Here is a 22,137-nt window from a genome sequence, read left to right as displayed (position 1 = left end):
TTAATGCTATTAAAACTTTGTTGTGTAGTGTGCCGGTTTTGGCCGCTCCGGATTATTCACGTCCTTTTAAAATTGACGTTGACGCTAGTGCCACGGGTGCAGGTGCAGTTCTTCTGCAAGATGATGCTGATGGAGTTGAGCATCCTGTGGCATATTTTTCGAAGAAGTTTTTACCGCACCAAAAAAACTACAGCACAATTGAGAAAGAGGCATTAGCTTTGCTTCTGGCATTACAGCACTTTGAAGTGTACGTTGGATCAAATCCTAATCTTGTGCGTGTTTTTACCGATCACAATCCTCTGGTATTCTTGACACGTATGCGTAATACAAACCAAAGAATTATGCGTTGGTCTTTATTTGTTCAAAATTTTAATTTGGAAATTTGTTATAAAAAGGGTAAGGACAACGTATTAGCAGATGCATTGTCTCGTTCTTTTGAATTTGTTTAAAAATCAACTATGTTGATTTTCCTTTGTTTGTGGGGATGTTACGATCCTCGCATCTGCGCGATTCGCTTTGTGTATGTGCATGTGCTTATGTGTATGTGTGTGTACAGGTACCGGCGTAGCGATGGATCACGTGGTTGATGAACTTGGAGTCAGCTGATAAAAGGGCGGCGTTTTCGAAACATGGCGAGCTCATTTTTAAGCATGTGCGTCGTGGCGTGGGGAGCTCCGGATTCCAGCGCTACAACGGATCACTGATTGTTTTCTTTTGATTTGTTTAGTGTCCGCATTCTGTTAACTTATATTGTATAAGATCTATTCTGTGGTTCGAGTTACAAACCAAACCCTAGTTTGTTTTGGAGGACATTTGTTTAGTTTGCTTGAGTTTTTGGAGCGTAGGGGTGACCTGCCCTTTTATTTTTTTTGAATTGTTTTTGCGATGTGTTTTCGTTTAGGGAGTAAGGGAAGTTATCTGTAATTTTATTTTCTTTATTTACAGGTTATTTATATGACTTTATTTTCTATTGGATTTTGTTTGTTATTTTGGCCTTGGGTCACCCTGAAACCATTGCTCCATTTCTTTATATAAATATATTTTCTTATCTATTTTCATTAATAAATGATTTAACTTTATGGTTTTGTGTTTTGGTGATCTGTTGTATCTGGAATCCCGTCTAAATTATGATTTTACTGAAAATAAATATATGATTTTACTGAAAAAAAAAAAAAAAAAAAAAAAAAAAAAAAAGCACAGATAGATATTAATGAGAATGGCAAAATGCATGGACCTTTTTCTAATTATATTTCTCATATGCCAAGTACACTTTCATAGAAGGCCATGAGGGACATAACAAAATAGGTGGTGTCAACGGAAAACAAGACAATTTATAATATAAAAATAAAAGGTATGCCATGTTTTTAAACATTAAATGGGACATTTCAATGAATACAAATATATTTTTAAAATAGATAAATTACACTTAAAAAGGTCAGAGGGACTCAAATCTTACTGGTTTTGTGGAATGACTCATTTTACACTGTGAAAATGTTCAGAGGATCTTCTATATATACTTTTAAAAGTGCATAAGAATGTCCTGCATTTAAGTGGATTCCCTTCACTTCTACTTCTAAATCTTTTGTTGAATTATTAGAGTTTCATATTCTATAAAGTTAGACCATGTTTGACACTGTTCTGGCAAACAACGCAGAGAATAGCGCGCATGCGCAGTACTGAAAATAAGCGCACACAATGCGATTTAAATTCGACACTTCTCGCTTAAATTACAAGCATTGAAGCGGAACACAAACTGTAGGCACAGCAATCATTTGCCCTCTGTGTTTGAGTCTCTTCCTCTTGTGTTGCCTCTGCCGTATGAAAGAAGAATGTCGCTTTACTCGAGAATATGGGACGATAAATTACAGGCTACATCCATACACTCTATTAAAGTAAACTAGCATGCATCTTGTAAACTTCAACTCGACATCTTACTATTCAATTATCGACATTCATTCAAACTGTTTTGATAAACTGTATATTTTTATTTTTGTTAGCTCTGTTTTTTTTTTTTTTTTTTTTTTTTTCATTTTTCATTATATTCCAGGTAAATGTTTACTGGGAACGTTCTGTTTTACAATTATGCATTATGTCTTTAAAACAACGGCGATAATACACAAACACGCATTTTAGCAGTTATACGTTTAGAATAAAATGTCAACTTGAATTTCTATTTCGATTATTTTGTCCTCTTTGAAATTTCTAATAGCCTACGCTTCATTCATTAACTCATTCCGTCGCTGACCGCTTTACGATCAGCTGTAATTATAGCGATTCTGAAAATGTATTTCATACCTTAAATCGTTTCCTCCTCTGTGCAGAAATCCTGTGGCATCCTGTGCTGTTACGCGAGCCATTTATATGAGAGGCGATTTCACTTTCGTGACGTAAAGCAGCAGCTCACTTGTGAGATGTGCAGCGCATACGGTCTCAAGGACTTAACGCGCATGCGCCCGCGGTAGCCTCTGCTACATTTTTTTTTTTTTTTTTTTTTTTTTTTTTGCTGTTCCTCCGTCACTTAATCCCGCTGGAAATCAGCTTCTTCTTCGGTCCTGGAGACGAGTATCCTATATTATGCGCATTTTGAGAATCTGCGCATCTCATCCACCTAGTTGTCATCAGTCTATATTTTCTTCCCACAAACTTCAGATTCATTATGAATCCATTTTCTGATAAGGTTTTCCCAGAAGCGTTTCTGTCCATCAGGATTACTGGATCCTCTGGACTGGAGCTGATCGCTGCCATCGCTGAAAGAAGGAAATATGAAGTATTAATGTAAAATAAACCAAATTCAAGTGTCATTCCACAAGATAAAAAGCACAATAAAACATTTATCTGCTTCAACAGAACTAAAATGTCTCTTAACATCGTCGGTAATACTGGATAGAGTTGAATCGTTTATAATAACATTCAGACGAACCAAATGGCACTTTAGGAGCATTATCTCTATCTATTTTAGTTACCCATGAACGCTAAGACAATCTAAAGTAAATTGTTTCTTATCACAATGGTGTAATACACCGTTTCTTACCAGGAAACCAGGTTTTGTCGCCATCTTTACTAAAACTCGTCGCCATCTTTACTAAAACTGATCACAATGAGCTAATGAAGATAAAAAAAAACAAAAAACAACATCTCAATATTTATAATGCTTAATAATATGTAAAAAGAAGTACATGTGCGTAAACCACATAAAGTCTCACCAGGAATCGAGCTGCTGTTCAGCTTTACTTTCACTTTCGGTTCAAGCCATTTAAATTCTTTGCGCTTGCAGTGACGTCATCGCCATCATCATCACGTGATGTGTAGAAGAGGCGAGTGACTCGCGCACCTTCTTTCCTGACGAATGTCATTGCTAATATTGAGTTAGTTTTAAAGCTGAGAGCAACAATTTGCAGCAGTTCTTCAAATAAACTCCCAGCCTGATAAACATTCATCCGAACTGAACGAATAGAACAGGACTAAAACTAAACTGTGTTTACAGCCACAGCTCACTGAAACACGAGAAACACACCGTACAAAGATAAATACAGTAAATACAGTAGATAAGAACAAAGAAAAATTACCAGTTTGGTCAATAAACCATTCATTCTTTTACTAATAATAATCCAATCATGGATATTTGGCGCCACCTGCTGGACACACAATGAACATCACCTTCTATCAAACAACATCCACTGTGTCAGAGACGGTTAGAAACCGATCAAATGCTGGCGTTGTTATTGTCAGGCATGAGCTGCTTTTAACCGACAGGAATCACTAGCTGTGTTCACTCCCTACACAGACAGCTCATTTCTACAATGCTGACTATACAGGCAGATCACTGGGTTTTGGAGCAGAAGATCTGTGAACCAGCATCTGAAAAGATATTAAACATCCTTCTCAACCTTACACCATTTCATGATACTTAGGAAAAATAATGGTTTAAAAAAAAAACACATTTTGCACACATTTTCTTTTTATTAGAGCACGGCATTATATTTACACAGAATACAGAACAATTATGAGTGGAATACGGTGTTGTTTTGAAAAATTAAAAGCTAAATTCTCACAGTGAAACCAATCATAAATACTTTAAAACTGTGTGAATGAGCTGAAACAATGAGACTTAAGGAGGGTTCAGATTTTGCGCTGAATGGAACACATGGTCAACAGGATTCTTCTGATTCTCTGAAGACCGAAAATCTGAATCTGAGCAGTTAATCGGCTCCATTTCCAGATGATTGTCAGGATCATCCTATCAGGAAAAAAGGAAAAGGAAAGGACTTGACGTGTGGCCAAGTATGGTGACCCATAATTGAAATTTGTCACATTTCATAGTTACTCAAACTTACATCACAACTTACATCAGATCTAAGCTGCATTTGAACACCAGTTTCAGGATTCCTGAGAGAATCAGATTCAGATGATGAAGATTCAAAGAGTCTCACATGAAATGTGAATGTTGATGCGATTCAGTCGAACTCACCTGTTTTCTGAATCGTCGCGCCGAAAGACATTCAGAAAGCATCTGACAATAGATTGAAACTGATTATTAAATACGATTATATATCCATCAAGGTATTCTCATTTTACTGAGAGATTTTTTTTTACATCTGAGGCCACAGATTACATTATTAAATATCACTTTATATCAGAAGTGTAATGGTCTGTTATATTGATCAAATGATAAACAATTGTTTCACTTATAGTCTTTGTTTCTAACAATTATAAAAATCATAATTTAGTGACTAGAGTCTTTCAGATAAATTAAACAATCACAGCTTACCCGAGTTTCTTTTTCCGCCACAAGAAACAGATCAAGATGATGATAAGAATGACAATTAAAAAAACCGCCAAAATCAGGAGTGACTGATCTATAAAAGAGATGATGATATATACAATCAGCTGATCAAAAACATAACAATAAAAACAATAACAAATTAATGTGATCCAAATAAAACATTCTTCTTTTTGGCTATTTCGATTTCAGAGTATTTTAGCATGAATAACTAATATAACAAAGTAAGAATAAACACACAAAACAATAAAGACTAACAGATTGAAATACTTTGTTCAAATCTAGTGTTTTACCTGAGTGCTGGAGAGTCACTTCATTCAGATCATCTTTACAAACATAGTGATGATAAATATGAGCCAATATGAGGGAAAAAAAAAATTCTGAAAGTGTAAATAATCAGACGTTTATCAGCTGAAACTCACCTGAGTTTGGAGTCACTGCAGTTTCATTCCTCACTGAAAAACACAAACATCATGATTCACTTGAAGATTCACAGAAGATTCAGTTCAACACAGAGTTTGATCTCAATCAGGACACACTGATGTGTTTTACTGTTTCTCTCACCTCTGAACATGATCTCACGACTGAAAGGAGACTGAAATGAAAGAAAGCTGCATTAAAGCATTATTTATAATGTTCATGAAGGATGAAAGGTGAGAAACAGATCAATGTTGAGAGAGATTGAGTTGGTTTACTCCAGTAGAATCACAAATGATCTCATGTTTCAGATTCACACAGTGAGAAGTGATGAGACGATCAGATGAGACAGAAATCACAGGATCAATCATTCTTTGAGGATCTGATGGAACTGCTATCAGACGCCCGTCCTGAACAAATAAAACATTATCAGATCAAGTGTGTGTGAATAATGGTGTAGTTTGAGGAGAGAAACACACTCACCTCTGAGTGCCAGCTTTGCTCACAATCCGGATTGAGTGTTTGATTCAGTGAATCAGAGGGAAGATTGAACTCAAAGCCGCCGTCAGTCTGAATCTCTCCACATGTCACACTTATATTATACATGATTCAGGGCTAAAAAAGAGAGGATGTTTTAAATTTATTGTTGCATTATATTATTATTGTTCAGGTGTTTAACGAACATTTAAACATTAGAAAAGATGTATTGCTGAGTATTTTAAAGAAGTGAAAATGCAAAGAACCTCGTCTTTTATAGAATATATCAGTTCAAAATAACTTTAAAAACAAAAAATCCCAACGTTTTCAACAAATAACGACTTAGATTAAAGACTGTACCGAAAACAAATAGGCCGTATTTCTGAAGGAGGTACACTTTAAAATGAAACAGTTACATAAAAATTTTACGTTATTACTCAAGAGGCAGCAGAGGGCGCTACTGTCACTAACAATAGGTTGTTTGCACATGACGTCATTGCTGTGGCGCGAAATGCAGCTTTTTTTTTTTTTGCAATTATATACATATTAATACAAATATATACATCTCACAACAGACGTAGAAAAGGGGTATACAAAGAGAATAATAAACACACACACACACACACACACACAGAGAGAGAACAAGTGCATGTACGTAAGTACAAAGGATCTATGCCAGGGATAAAAGAGGCGCGAAATGCAGCTGGAGGGCAGGAAGTGATATTTCTCCATAGGAATCACTAGCAGAAACTCTAGTGAAAAAAAAAAAAAAGAAAAAAAAAAAAGAGCTCACTAGAGTTCATTCTAGTGCCTATGTTTTGCGTTATGGATGTTCAAATCGGTCAAACCGAGAAACCACAAAATATATTTTATCACGTATGAAAATTTGCTGTTCATAAGAGCGGAAAAGCAAGAAATGACTGAAAATGGTTGCGAAAAGAAATGTTAAGATATCAATAAAGAAATGTATAAATATATACAGGGTGAGACAGTGAGAATTCACCTAATGCTAAACGCCACACGTAGACACAATGTAAGATTATATATATATATATATATATATATATATATATATATATATATATATATATATATATATATATATATATATATATATATATATATATATATGATATATTTTAAAGTTAAATTGAACAAAGTAAAAAGGTTGATGACCTGACTCACCCCTCTTCTGATATCTGAAAACATCGGATCATGAACTCATGAGTTCATGATCCAATGTGTGTGAGCCAAACCATATTGTCATATCGATTTTAGTTTTTAAATCACTGCGAATAGCAAACAGAGTATTATTACAAAATTATAACTTTACAAAAATATATTACACAAATAAAATAGTACATTTAGAAATATATATTTGCATGCAAAAATAGGGCCCCATTTTTTTCTCCCCAAATTCCATTTTATTTTATTATTATTATTTTTTTTTCTAAATTCATTTTTTTTTTCTGTTTGAATTTTCCTGGACTCCTTTTTAATGGGTAAATTTAATTGTATTAATCAAAAAACATGTGTTACTTAGTCGCTGAGTGCTGGACGGGACGAGACGAGACGAGAGACGAGATAACAGGCAACAATATTTAATATAAACTTCAGGTAGCACAAGCAGGAATATCCACACACGTAGAAACATTAACAATAACATTAAAGACCGACAGCAAACACAAGAAAAGGGCAGACTTATAAAGGGTGACTAATAATGAAATACAGGTGACGGGGATAACAGAATAACGAGGGCAAAACCAAAGTAGACAGATCGACGGGGGGAGACAATGGGAGAAACCAAAGAGATACACAGACATGAATGTAACATGTCTAATTAATTAAAACAATGAAACCTATACAATTTAACAATTTAACTGTGTTGTGCATTTACATTTTTTTCGTTATGAAATAAAGGCGTAACATATTAATTTATCTTTTAAGTCATGAAAATTCAATTTTGTTTTTGGCAAATAAAGGGAATGTACTAATAAAATTAAAAGATGGAAGAAATATTGGGTAACAATGTTTTTTTATCAGTAGTAGTAGTGTAGGTACATGCATTTTACTGAATGTTAGTAATGTATTTCTGCCACAATATCTATACAAGCTAAACTTTTACTTTGACGTGTTTCCGTAAATACCGTGAATTTTTGTGGGTATATAACCCTGGTTTACACAAATGAAACCGTGAACTGCTTGCAACGCGCGCGCTTGTGTAGTAAAGGAAACCGCGCCTGCATCTGCACAATTCAGTCATAAAGAGACACGCAGAACATGCAGGATTCATATTTAAATGGTATTTTATTTACAGATACTAGTCTATATCCCCTTTTTTGAAGTGTAATGATCGGCTTTTGATTAATTCATTCAAACTTTTACAAATTCCGTGAATTCCTTGGAAATCATACGGCGAGACAAAAACATTCGGGGCTAAAGAAAAGTCTTTCGGGGCTCAAGCCCCAAATGATTAGCCCTAACGACGCCCTGCCCCGCGCTCCCCTACTCGCACTGGCGCACATAGTGTCTATAATAAATAGGCTTTTATCACAGCAGAGTTAAAATCGAGCATCAGTGGATTAAAGATTAGCTTTTTCCCACCAGAGTTGTAGTTTTTTGTAAGCTTTGTATTTTGGAACATCCACTTTCCCTGCACGAAAACTTTCTTTGGATAATTAGTTTGTAAACCTGCTAACTCAGTAAACGTACCTTAAAGAAATCCTTGACCAAAAAAAAAAAAAAAAAAAAAAAAAAAAAAAAAAGCAGGCAGAGAGCAGAATGATTATTCTCCGGAAACCTGTTCAGAACGATTCACGTTGCAATCACTAAAATAACAACAGTGAAGCTGCTGGTGTATAGACCAATTTCGAGTAGACGTCACAGTGACGTCACTTGCAGCTGCGCGCGCATAGTGGTTGCAGAAGAACACTGGTAGCAAATGGAGGTAAACGGGAAAACTCCATGTAATAAAAGAAAAATATATATTTTTGTGCGTTTTGATGTCAAAATCGGAATGCAAATAATTTTTATACAATACTGTAGTCAAAGACGCCATTTGAAACTAAACGCAGACGTTTAAACGGACATATGGATGAAAACTCCTATGATTACTCTACTTTTAAAGCATACATTTGATTTAAACAATAGGTCTACATAATATTCACATATGCTGTTAGAGGATGTACTGTATTAGCACTACAGTTACAGCATTAAATATATTATTTAAACCTATTACTATTAACATTTTACCGAACTTTCTTTTTTATTTTATCTCACAATTCTGACCTTTTTTCCTTACAAATGAAAGTTTATATCTACTAATTGGGACTTTATATATCGATTTAACAAAACTAATGAGTTTGTTAATTCTGAAGTGTGGGACGTAAACTCTGAGCCGAGGGGAAAAGAGAGAATGACGAGTTGTTTTTCCTCTAGAGTTGTGGGATATAATCTCGGAATTGCGAAAATAAAGTCAGGATTATGAAATATAAAATGTACCTTTTTTATTCTTTTATTCCATGGCTCCATTGACTGCCAATCAAACCGCCCATAAAAACGTCATGGGGGTTGTAGTGGTAAATACATGGTAAATACATACATTATTTTAAAACATATATTATGATAAAAGCACATTTTAGTTTATAGTGCATCAAAATAGAAAGAAAAGAATACTTCTTCGTATATTAAATACAAAACTGCACATTTTTTCACGTGGTGTAGTTGGTGTTACACAATGTATGGTCATACACTGATTACATTACTTGACCACCGCGGCACCGCCTTCACTGACGTTTAGCATTTTTATAGAAATAAAAATAATTTAGTTCAGTTGGAAAACATACGCTACCATTCTAAACTGAGAACATCTGTACCAACGTGATCTCATGATAATTCGTACGTATTTTACGTAAAAAGTGGTTCTATAAAACGTACATTTTACTTACATTTTTCGAGACACCAAAACGTACTATACTGACGTATTCACAGCATCTAAATGTACAAATACGCATGTATTGACGACACCTAAAAACGAATAATTAAAATCGCGTTATTTTTGTTTTTATTATTATTGTTGTTTTTAGTTGTCATATCAATTGCCCCATGTTTTCAGTTGCATTATTAAATTGTTTAATCATTTACTCAATATGAAATTATAACATTCTGTTCTGATTTCTGCTGCCAGCTCGTTTCCAAGATGCATGATGTTAAACAAGACTACACTTTAAACCCTTAAAATAAATAACATTTCTGCAATCGTTTACCATTCATGTAATATTTAATTTGTTTGCCGTGGTGAGACACAAAAGGCGTTTTCTCTAACATGCTGTGACTAACAATAGAACCAACCATACACTAGATCAAAACGCAACATAATTACAAAATTAAGTGTTTTTATTTGTGCGCTGTACTCCAAATCTTCAGAATCCATACGACTTGCGAGGAAAAGACTCAAATTCAAGCCTTTACCCGGCGATCTTCATCTCCATCCCGAGCAGCTAGTCCTGCGACCATAGGCAATAAAGCCGCGCTGAAGTGGATTTTACAAATTTTAATATTAAATCTCGCCTGCATTCGTCACAGATTATGACATGCCGTTTTCTGGTGAGGTGTGTTTGAATGATGCGCGCGCGCGCCTTCACGGAATTAATAGGGAAATATTCTGGATAATATTTTCAGCGATTAACAATTTATGCAAATTATGCTCTGCACCTCACAAACATACTGTATTCAGCCAGAGAGGAGCAGTGGGATTAGCGACTAAATATTTATGCTATATTGTTACTAAAATGGTCATTTCCTTACATATTTTGGTCAGTTACGTTTTATATCATTTTAATATTAGCTATAAAATGGGTAGGTTTGGAGGAAGGTTATTGATAAAAGTCGATCATTGATAAAATAGAAAAAAAGGGGGTAAGGAGACGTGATTGACAGACCATGCTTGAGGATTTGCTGCTTAATCCTCATCAATGACAGACATTCTTTACACAGAGTGCGCTTTATAATCACGAAAGCAAAAGTGAAAGTAAACAGCGCAAAAGCGATTTCAGTACCCTGCGTATTGATAGCGCGAAAACTATATACAATATTAAAATGCTTCGGGGTGTGAGCGGTTAGAAAAAACAAAAACAAAAAAAAAACAAATTAAAATCAAGCAAACTGAATATCCTCCAATTTTTGATTGGTTGTCAGGCTATCTAGTGCGGGGCCAGGGTGGGCCAAGCTTCTGATTTGGTGGGCCAGGCCCACCCTGGCCCCCGTGGAGCCGGGCCTGTTATGTAATATCTCAAAATAAAAAAAAAAAAAAAAAGATACAAAGATAACAATTAAATACAATTGTAGACATCAATTCGGGGGTTCAGTTAGTGTTTGAGACATGATGCTACGTCTTAAAAATGGCCTCTAAATAGCTGTCCACTGTAGTGACCATAATGCATCAGAGGGCTAGAATAAGTTTTAATGCTTACGAAAAGCAACCATTGTTTCATTACAGCTTTTGTATAACCGCAGTACCCCTCCATGGCGGCTGTACAGGATACTGTGCGTATATGAGCGCTCTGACTGACCTTAGAAACACCTGCAGATATTTCAGCAGTTATTATGCGTGTTCCGTCATTTTCTATCAAACGAACCAGCGATGCCAATTATTTGTAATTTAATAAGTCTTTTGAGTCAGTTTTCTTCTTTCCATGAATTGGCCGAACGTGTTTGGAGCGTTCATGTAAAGCGCAGCCGCGAGAGACTCTGCTGTGATTTGTGGAATGAGACAGAGAGGGAGGAGCCAATGATGAGAAGCGATTATGTGATGGCTTGTTATGGTATTTCGTTGGCAGTTTAATTCAGGGGATCAAGTAACACATAATTGTTTAAACTTCATCAAGCCAAACAGTCTAAATCATTAGGGTTGGAGCAGACCAAGCTAATAACAGGCCACAAACAGTAGTGAAAGCTTATGGCTTGTACAAGCAGTTTTATTACATTCACAAATACTAAATTTCACATCAAATAATACATATTCAAAAGAGCACCCAGATAGCAAGAACCTTTGGGCCAAATGTGGCTGATTGCTGTCACGTTTGACCTAGGTATGGCATGGCTGGACACATATGGGCCAAACTTTTACATATATGAAGAGTTAAAATGCAAAAGCCTCTAGTTGTAACCCAGGCTCGTTAAAATTCGTGTCTCTGCATACATTTCTGCAACACGTACCTTACTACCTTAATACCTTAAGTTTCGCGGCCGTTTCAAAGTGAAATGTCCAGAGAGTGGCGCTAAAACACACGTTAAATACGTGATCTTGACACGTGTTATGCTGCTTGAGGTTCGTATTGCAGCTGTTCAGAATTTAAATATTCGGGGCATGTTGCTAAAGGTTAATGTTCTGTCTTATACACCCTAACTCATGTATATGAAGCTGTATACGTGACAACAACGTTCAAAAGTATCAATTTTCAAAATTTTCAAATGACTTTGCATCTGAACTCTTCATATGTTTTGCCAGGACTTTTCATTTAGATTACTATTTGCATTGATGTATATGGCCCAGATGACCGCACACAAACTAGAGCCATATATGGCTTGGCTATGACACATCGTGGAATATGTTAACTTATGGTTAACATTTTACTTTTACTTGGAAAAACACACAGGCCACATCTCAGCCCATTCTTCCCGTATTCCTGTTGATGGACTACTGAAAATTAAAAAATATGTCCATTTCCCGCTCTGCTACAACAGCCTTTGCCCAGACACGCTATTATTCAGGGGAGTTTTGGTGTTTTAAATGTTTTCTAGGGGTGTAATGGTACACTTTTAAGTACAAAAAAAATTCAACCCAGGCTCAATGTAAATACGTGCCTCTACGTGCCTTTCTGCAACACCGTAATTACGTACCTTACTGAAGGTTTCGCGGCAGTTTCAAATGAAATGTCCAGAGAGTGGCGCTAAAACACACGTTCAATACGTGACCTTGGCACGTTTGTATTAGGTTGGTGCAGGCACGTATTGCTGCATTTTTATTATGCTGCTTGAGGTACGTATTCCAGCAGTACAGAATTCAAATATCCAGGGCGTTTTGCTAAGGGTTAATGCTCTGTCTTATTGGAGATATCCCCTACACCAAACCCAACCCTAAACCTAACCGATAGTGTTAACAAATGCAAAACTGATTAAAATGTATTTTGTGATACAGCTGTGCTATTTTTACTTCCTCATTCAGATTTCAGCTGTTCTGTCGAATCGTAGTTTCACGGTTTCGAACCGGATCTCTTCATCACCCAAGTGCAGCGCCGTATCGCGTGAGCTAGTGAGGAAACGAACTATGTTAGAAAACTCATGTATATGAAGCTGTATATGTGACGACAACATTCTAAAGTATCAATTTTGAAATTGCGCAGAATGTTAAAATTGTCTTAAAACCATAATATAATATTCAGCACTAGTAATCGTCTGAAAATTAGGCTTTATTAATCTAAACTCTGCTTATAAATCATACTATGTATGAAAAGGCATCAAAGTTACTGCCTCTAGCGTTCATTTTAACTGGAAACTACAGTGATTCAACATAGGTACGTTTTTCAGGTTTGCAGAAATGTATATAGAGGAACGTATTTCCTATGAGCCTAAGTTGAAAAAATAGTTTGGTTCGGTATGTGTCGTTTTGACCACTGCATGTTCGGAATTTAGCGTTTCAGTTCATATCCGTGAATTAAACGTCACTAGGCTACCTCCTGTCCAATAATCGCAATAAGGTTTGTGTTTGGTTATTTTCGATAGGAAACAACTCTCGTCTTTAAAATAATGTCTAATATTTTAGGAAACGTAAACGATAAAAGCCGTTTTGACGCTCTTTGATGTGGCGTGATAGAACGCTGTAAGTAACGCGAATTAAACACGAACGAATCTCTAATGTCTCAAGTATTCTCAATCAGTTTTGCAACCGCGGAAAAATGCAAATAAAACAGCACGGACTTTACCTTCGGCAAGTCATTCAGTGTCCACAGCTTGTTACTTTGCTAGAAAACTCTGCAATTTACATGTTTGTGATTACTTTCATTAATATATATTGTTTTTGTGTCTAAAATAGTCTGTTATTAGAGTAGCTAAAGTTTTGTTCATTTAAAAAGGGGCTACACAGCAGCACTCATGTCATGGCTTGTTATAATATTCAAGTAATAGGCCATCTAATGTACATAACTGATTATGATATGCTAATGTTATTTTTCTCTCCTTTTTCCTAACAGATTGCGAGTGAGAAAGGTTGGTGAGACTTACTAAAAGTATCCATTATTGTACATTTATTGACTCATTTGACATTTACACACTTCTATTATGTTCCATATTGTACTTCTGTTATTAAAATTTGTATTGTTTAAAAAAGTCTGTGAATCAATTTTGTGTTTAAGATTTTATGTATAATAGGTGTGGCATAAATATGGTTAAATAATGGCTTTTGGTGTATCAGCCACATGTGGGCCACATAAGAGCCACCAGCCCCTTACAGAACTCAGCCATACAAGAATACTATAGAAGGTCCATATATCAGCCACATCGGTTTCCATGATTTGGCTCATTTTGGGTTGGGTAATGACATTGTTTTGGTTCAGTTGTGGCTAAAAAGATGTGGACCAGCTTTGGGCCAGTGAACAAATGCTTATCTGGGCCATATGGGCCAGGTCAATTTGCTAATTAAGTAACTCAAAGAAAACAACACCAGAAATAAAACCTTCTAGACAAACCACATGGCTCCAACAGGGGACAACTGTAAGTGTAAAAAAAAAAAAAAAAAAAAAAAAAAAAACATACAATCACTCATTTAAATATAAATCCCAATTACACAGAGCATTCACAGCACTCAAGAGGAAATATAAATCACCAGGAAGCAAAGAAGAATCCCCACAATCCACAGTGCCAGTTACACCCATGGACGAGACCCTGCAGCTGGCAACTAAATATATTTTTATGTTAAAAGCATGTTTTCGTTCAAATTTATTGTGTTAAGTACTTACTTAAGATTATCTTTACCTTTTTTTGTATGTTAAGCACAAAATTAGTGTGCAAAATTAGCACTTTAAGCACATTATAGAAGTGTACTAAAAATATATATATATATATATATGTTTTAGTGCACTTTTTTCCCCACCTGGGTTACCTGTAAGAAGGCATGATTGTGTTAACTATAATGTTCCTGCAGTAATACAAGTTAAACTTACAGTAAAGCACATGTTGATGGAGTACTTCAGCAATCATCATTTCAGATGTAGGCTACAGGAGGAACTAAATACCTCTTCCGGGGATTAAAAACAGTGTGGCCTCTTTGTGGGCAACTGAACATTTGGGTTCAACATTTTTATTCTCATGCTGTCTAACCTGTCAAGATCAGAACGGTGTATAAACCTCATCAAGTGAAAGTAGGTCACCACATTAACTCTTTGTCATTAAACATAATTCTGCACTGAGAACATATTGCCATCATGAAATTCAGTTACTTCAATCTAGGATGCACCTATAAGAAACAGAAGAAACGACCACTTGTTGCAACCCACACTTTCTGTGCTTTTCATCCTTGACTAATTTCTAATCATTTTAAGCACTTCGTAATCGAGATCAAGTTGATGCTCATCTAAAATTGTACACCTGATTATTTAACAGAATTTAAGTGAGCATTTATGTATTACTTTTCCTTGGCAAACATTTTCTGCTGACATTTTCATGGGTCATGAAGGGTTAGCCATTCTCAATTCTCAGAAAATGTGATGCTGTTTTTTTCCGTTTCTGTCCCCCCACCCCTACATTCTCCTCTCTTCCCCCTGCTTGAGGAAGTGCACTCTAAGAGTGCATGTCTGAGAGCACATGTGTCAGTCCAAAATGAAAGATTATTTTTAAACCAATTGCTTATTTGTTAACATATGAAATCGGGAAAAAAGGGGGAAAAATAGTAGCATTTTAGCTAAATCACAATGTCTCATGGAAGAGAAAGTTGGCCTTTATAGCACAGGGAGCTATTAAGCATTCCCCAAAGTTTTAGTATTAGGTTCAGTAATTAAAAACCACTCTGAGTTTCTACAGAACTAATAGGCTTCGATCTCATTGCCTTGATACTGTCGAGCAGAAATAAGTCTTGGGGTTGAGATCTATTTCTGTAATGCATTAAAAACTAAAAAAACGATTGTTACTTGTCAGACTGTAGGAACACAATAATCATGTCACACTGTGGCATCTGAGTGTCATTAATGTCAGACTGTAGAAAAGCCAAAACGCCGCTATAACGGGCGCACACAAGTAAACTTGTCGGAAATATTTATATTTATATTCGGACACTGCCAGAATTTCGTCGGAGCAGGAGGTAAAATTTGAACGAATGTTAATTTAACGAACAGAAACGAAAAATGTTAGCCTAGGATCAGAGGATTTGAGAAATCTTTCGTGGCCAAAATCAGCTTGATCGCCTCAAGTCACAATTTTTTTATAAAAAAGCTTTATTACACGAATGCATCACTGTGCATTTGTAGCCTAGAAAACAGGCGAAATTTTGCGTCAAATGGTAATGAAAATAGATCACATGGACACAAAATAGCTAATTTTACATTCCAATAAATAAAAACTTAAATCATGCGTTTACTAAAATCAAGAAATCAGTCCCTTGATTTTAGTACGCGGCCACATTTTTTTCATTGCTGATTGTTCCTCCTGTTCAAAAAGAGAAACAGTTTTTGTTTATCTTTCATGGAACGTGACACAATGAAACCTTTTATTTTTACTTTTGGAAAAATATTTCACCTCCTTTAATTAATCGTTTTCGGTTTCAGTTCAAACAGCTCAGACTTACATTTTAGTCTTGGACTAGGCTTAAGCCTTGTCTGTGAAAGGGATTATTAACTATTAACTATTGTGGAAAATGCACATCAATCTAAAAAGCTGAGCTGTAGATGTTTGCTTTTATTAAATACATTGGTGGAAATGTAAATGCATAATTGCATAAATGACCATGACCCAAGAATGGTAAATTTGATGTTTTACACACACCATACTTATGTCACTTGTCTCAGGAAGTAGGCAGAAAGAGGCCTTCCTGTATAAACGTGTGTAATTCTGAAGTCAAAGAACACTAATATGATCAGCAGGTCTTCAGCTAAATGTCTCATATATGAATGAGCAATCAAATGCGCTTCTCATCTTGACTGTGTAATTTCTGCCATTCTGTTTAAGTGACTCATTTGTGCATCTCACTTCTTCGTCAGCACAGTCGATTCTGAAACTTTGTAATGTATCTCTTTTCTCCCATAGACATCATTTCTAAAATGTGGTCACCCATTTTCTCCCATCATATTCTCAGTTTTACGCTATTTCTAAACTGAGAGAGATGGCTGAATACACGCGATACAATATGAGGTAGCTTTAACCTGCACTGAATCCACAACAAGCCACAGGGCTCCAAAAGGGCACAACTATAAATATATATACAACCAATGATAATGATTTGCATATTAAGTATAAAATTTGTGTGTTGCACTTTACGTACGTTATGGAAGTGAAAGTGTGTTTTAGTGCACTTTTTTCCTCCACCTGGGTTACCTGTAAGGCAGCATGATCACGTTAACTATAATGTTCCTGCAGTAGTCTAAGTTAAAGTCACAGTAAAGCACACGTTGATGCAGCACTTCAGCAATAATCATTTTACTTTATAAAATATGCTCTGTATTTTGGGGCAAGTGTGTGCACTCGGATGGGTTAAATGCAGAGCACAAATTCCGAGTATGGGTCACAATACGTCATGTCCTTTCCTTTTTCCGTTTACTTTCTCAGAATACACAGATGGCTACAGGAAGAACTAAATACCACTTTTGGTGAATTGTAAAAACATTTTTTTCCCTTTGTGGGCAACTGAATATATGAATTCAGTCATTATTTTCATGCTCATGTTGTCAGCACTTAATTGGTCAATAACATAACAGCTTATAAACCTCTCATCAAGTGAAACACTTCCTCCACATCAACTTTTTGTCAATAAACAATTTTGCACCTAAATTCTGTATCAGACTTCAGTTACTTCATTCTTCCTATAAGAAACAGAAGAAAACAACCGCTTGTTACAACCCATGTTTTCTGTGCTTTTCATTATTGACTAATTTCTAATATTTTTAAGCACTTCGTAATTGAGATCAAGTTGATGATCTAAAAATGTACACCAGATTATTTAACAAAATTTAATTGAGCATAATTTATGCATTACTTTTCCTTTAAATCTGCTGACATTTTCATGGGTCATGAAGGGTTAGTGATGCTTACTACTTAAAAAATGTGAGCATATGCGCGCCGTATTTTTCCGAAAGATGCAGCCCACTGTTTATGCCATTATTCTGTTGGATAACGACTGCATAAAATATTTGCTCTTGTTTTGACCAGTTTTAGTATTAGGTTTAGTAATAAAAAAACACTCTGGGTTTCGGAGGAAATAATAGGCTTCGAACTCTTCGCCTTTGTTACTGTCGAGCAAAAATACATTTTGGGTTTGAGACCCATTTCTGTAATGCATTAAACAAAACAAAACAAAAAAATCGTGCACACTGCACGATTAATATTCCTTTGCGACTGTTGCTTGTCGGACTGTAGGAACACGATAATCATGTCATGGGATATCAGTGTAATTAATGTCAGACTGTACGAAAGTCAAAATAACGGGCGCGCGCAAGTAAACTTGTCGAAAATACTGAAGAAGGTGTGCACCTTCACACACCCACATGAAATCTCAACCGGTGTTTATCAAATGAAAGGCAACAACATATATAGAGGGAGTGCCGGAGTTTATGGTGGTTAGAAAAAAAAATCCCTAGCATTATTTCTGATCATGGCTTGTCTTGAAAAACGAGGACAAATTGACGTTCGTCGTAGGGGATGTCAGACTGGACTGTGCCACAAAACTTCTGACACTGCCACCAGGAGCGTTTCTAGGATTTGAAAACATCCGGGCCTGGTGGCAAAACATAATGTGCTAGTGGTGGTGGATGGGAGCTCACGATTTACGGAAGACACAGGTGGGTGAACCTGGATCCTTCTAGGGAGAAGGGAGAACATTTACTTTGGGAGTTTAAAAATAAGAGCTCCAAGTTAACCCATGTTCAGTGTGCAAATTGAACAAAGAAAAAAGGTGGTGGCTTGTGACGTCACTCACCCTTGAAAACATCGGGCCATGAACTAGTCATACTGTGCTTTTGATTTTAGTTCATTTGACAGATATTTTGCCAAGTGGTTCAAAACATTGTTACACCATGAAAAATCGTAAATAGTAATCACTGCAAATAGCAAACATCAAAGTATTATAACAAAATTAGAATTTTACAAAAATACATTACACAACTAAAATTATACATTTGATTTTTTTTTTTTCTGTTTTAATTTTTCAGGACTCATTTTTAATGATTAAATTGCATTTTATTAATCAAAAAATAATGAAGTGCAAAATAAGTGCAATATCCTTAAAAGGCAGGAACGAATTATCATATTGATTATTTCACCATTTAAAATTATGGCAGGTATTATAATATTGTGCATGATTTACTTACAAGGGGGGCGAAATATTATACCGGATACACTATTTAATAAAGAAAAGAAACGAATGATTATACTGAGTGAATGATTTAACCCATTTAATCCCACCGGTCACAATAAAATCCTTACTGACTGATGTTTTAGTGCACTTCCTGCAAATATGGAGAAAATTAAGGATCTCAATTAAATATGTGCAGTTTCACATGGTAAATTGTACATGACCAAAGCAGTTTAATTCCTGTTTGCAGAACATAAGGATATGACAAAGATTTTTGGTACACATTATCTTTAAGGTATCTAGTAGTAATATATGGATTGATATACATTTAGTTTTGAGTGTGGTGATAGAATGAGTAAACATGTTGACAGTCACAATAGTGACCGGTGGAACAACTGTGAACAATGAATTTAGATATACATGAAAATCCAATTGCATTTGTTATATAATTGCACAAAAATGCTGCAATGGCAAAATATTGCACTTAATTAAATGTCAAAGTGTTAAAAATAAGTTGCAATATTGATGTTGTAATTCTGGTAACATTCATAAATAAATTTAATGATATACGTTACAAAAATATATGACCAAAAAAGCAACACTTTTTAAATACGTTGATGGTTGTATTTTTTAACGCTTAAAATAGTAACCCTAGAATGTGATCAAACAGTTTAAAATAGCTGGGCTAAGATATATAACACTTTTTATGACTGCAGAAATATGGTAATTCCGTACACACATTATCCCACCGAGCACAACTGTGACCGACCATGAAACAATTGTTTTGGTCTTTTCCAAAAAAAACAAAAAAACAAAAACGGCTTAATAAAACGACGGAACGAATAATTATATCATGCGCACTATTTAGTACAAGGAGAGAACGAATGATTGTGCACACGATTTACTTAAAAAGGGAAAGATTTATTATTTTGAGACTCGAGCATGATTTAATAAAATGAGGGAACGAATTATTGTGCGTACGATTTTCTCTCCTGCATGACATGTACCGGGTTCCATACTTAGAACTGCAGCGATTGATTTATAACTAAGAACATTTAATGTTGAATAAAATAAGAACATGTTAAACATTATAGCTTATGTTTTAATTAACACAATTTTAAGATTTTGGTCTCATCTTCGCCTCCAGTATAGTCTGTATTACATGATCCCTTTAGATGATACTGGCATTTTTATAGCGTATGTTGCAAACAATGGATATTTAACTGGTAAATGGGTTTAAGTGACTCCTTTTAGAAAACGTATAATGGAATAAATATTTTTTTCTTGAAGTAAATAGTTGTTGTTTCTGGAAGTCACGTCTATGTCTTTCAAACTAAACGAAACTTCAGATCATCTCTTTTCAAAATCACGGAATTCCCTTCATTTAATGTTAATAATGATAGTAGTAGTAGTAGTAGTAGTAGTAATAATAATAATAATAATAATAATAATAATAATATGCATGCATGCATAGATTTATTTATTTATTTCCAGTGAGTATTTTCCCTATTCGTCCAGCTCTTTTAATTTGTAATACCCATACAACAACACGGGTTGCAAAGCATTCGCAGTAGTGATGGGAAGCTCGGATTATTTTACCGACTCGGACCTCGTTCAGCAAAATAAACGAATCTTTTTTTTCCCGAGTCATTTCGTTAATTTTAGCAATATATAATTAACATGTTACGTTTCACTTCCCTAACACATCTACTGCTTACACAAACACTGATCACACTACAAACAAGACAAAACTATAATGCTATAAGAAACAGAAAAGATTAATTCATTGTTTACCTGGGTCTTTAGTCTATGGGTTAGCTCAACTCTTGTCTGACACGTTTTCGGGTTCGTTCATCACGTGACAACCCTAACCAACGCCGTCTGAACCGGAAAAAGAATTGATTAGTTCATCTGTTTCGAGTCTTCGGGTTTGAATCGTTCGTTCATCACGTGACAGCCCCATAAGGTGAACGGGTAAAAACCCGAAGACTCGAAACAGATGAACTAATTCCAGTACAGAACCTAAAAGGATGCTGCGCATGCGCAACTGAACGAATCACTGCCCGAGACGACTCGTTCGTCCTGAGTCACATTAAAGATCCGTTCAAAATGAACGAATCGTTCAAGAACGACCCATCACTAATTTGCAGCAAAAGGAGCGACGGCGACCTCTAGCGATCAGTTTACACTTATTGATCCTGCTAATTTTTAAACGTATACAGTTCGATACACTTTATATTGAAATTAAAACACCGATGTTTATTAGGAAAGAAAACCGGTCATTTGTCATGTCATTTTAAAGATTTTTACAGTATGAATGAGAAATAGTATGAATGTTTAATTCAAAGAGAGGTTCGCCTGATCCATCTAATTCTGTTAAAATCAATTAATATTTCTATACCAGCAATCTATAGGTCTATGCATATTGCCGAAAAGAAACGTGAGCGCATTTGCTGAAGATTTTATTGTCCAGACCTGCAGTCTAAAAACAATAACAATAACACTAACAGTAAAAGGAAAAGAAAAAAGAAAAAAAAAACACACACACACACTATCGGTGTGAACTAGACTTTAACAAACAAACTGACATAAGTTAAAAAAAAAAAAAAAAAAAAAAAAAAGCAACTTACATTCGACATGATTTCCCCTGCTCCCGCGCCTTTTCATTTGTTCCATGATAAATTCAATTTTCTGCAGAAGTTCTTGAACTCGATCTTCCACTGAAACAAAGAAACTTTCCAGATTTATCAACGGTCTGTGGTTTATCCAGATCATCTCCACGTACAGCCCCAAGATGCACCTGCTCCTCATCAAACCATGTAATTCCATCGCAAAATTCCAGTTTCATCCTTCTTCTACTGTGAACTTTAAACTTTCTTTCTCCCAGTAGTGTTTCCAGATGAGCTCTTTC

At 35.4% G+C, this 22,137-nt stretch overlaps 1 protein-coding gene across 4 annotated transcripts; it reads right to left on the bottom strand.

The window, feature by feature from the left end:
• Window positions 1–3,951: 3,951 nt before the first annotated feature.
• LOC127161613 (uncharacterized) lies at window positions 3,952–22,095 on the bottom strand. Of its 4 annotated transcripts, none has more exons than XM_051104342.1 (10): window positions 21,857–22,095; window positions 5,681–5,812; window positions 5,476–5,607; window positions 5,345–5,375; window positions 5,203–5,235; window positions 5,074–5,106; window positions 4,769–4,856; window positions 4,469–4,510; window positions 4,347–4,386; window positions 3,952–4,237 (listed from the first exon to the last, which is right to left on the bottom strand). In XM_051104342.1, exons 2-10 carry the CDS (start codon window positions 5,801–5,803, stop codon window positions 4,109–4,111), a joined length of 651 nt encoding a protein of 216 aa, XP_050960299.1. In that variant the 5' UTR covers window positions 5,804–5,812; window positions 21,857–22,095; the 3' UTR covers window positions 3,952–4,108. The 4 variants fall into 4 exon arrangements, with proteins under 4 accessions (XP_050960299.1, XP_050960301.1, XP_050960300.1 ...); XM_051104344.1 differs by lacking the exon at window positions 21,857–22,095 and adding an exon at window positions 21,021–21,054; XM_051104343.1 differs by lacking the exon at window positions 21,857–22,095 and adding an exon at window positions 5,941–6,074.
• Between the last annotated feature and the right edge of the window lie 42 nt (window positions 22,096–22,137).

The sequence above is a fragment of the Labeo rohita genome, unplaced genomic scaffold, assembly GCF_022985175.1.
Source record: "Labeo rohita strain BAU-BD-2019 unplaced genomic scaffold, IGBB_LRoh.1.0 scaffold_688, whole genome shotgun sequence".
Taxonomy (NCBI): Eukaryota; Metazoa; Chordata; class Actinopteri; order Cypriniformes; family Cyprinidae; genus Labeo; species Labeo rohita.
This window is presented reverse-complemented; position numbering and strand designations above follow the sequence as displayed.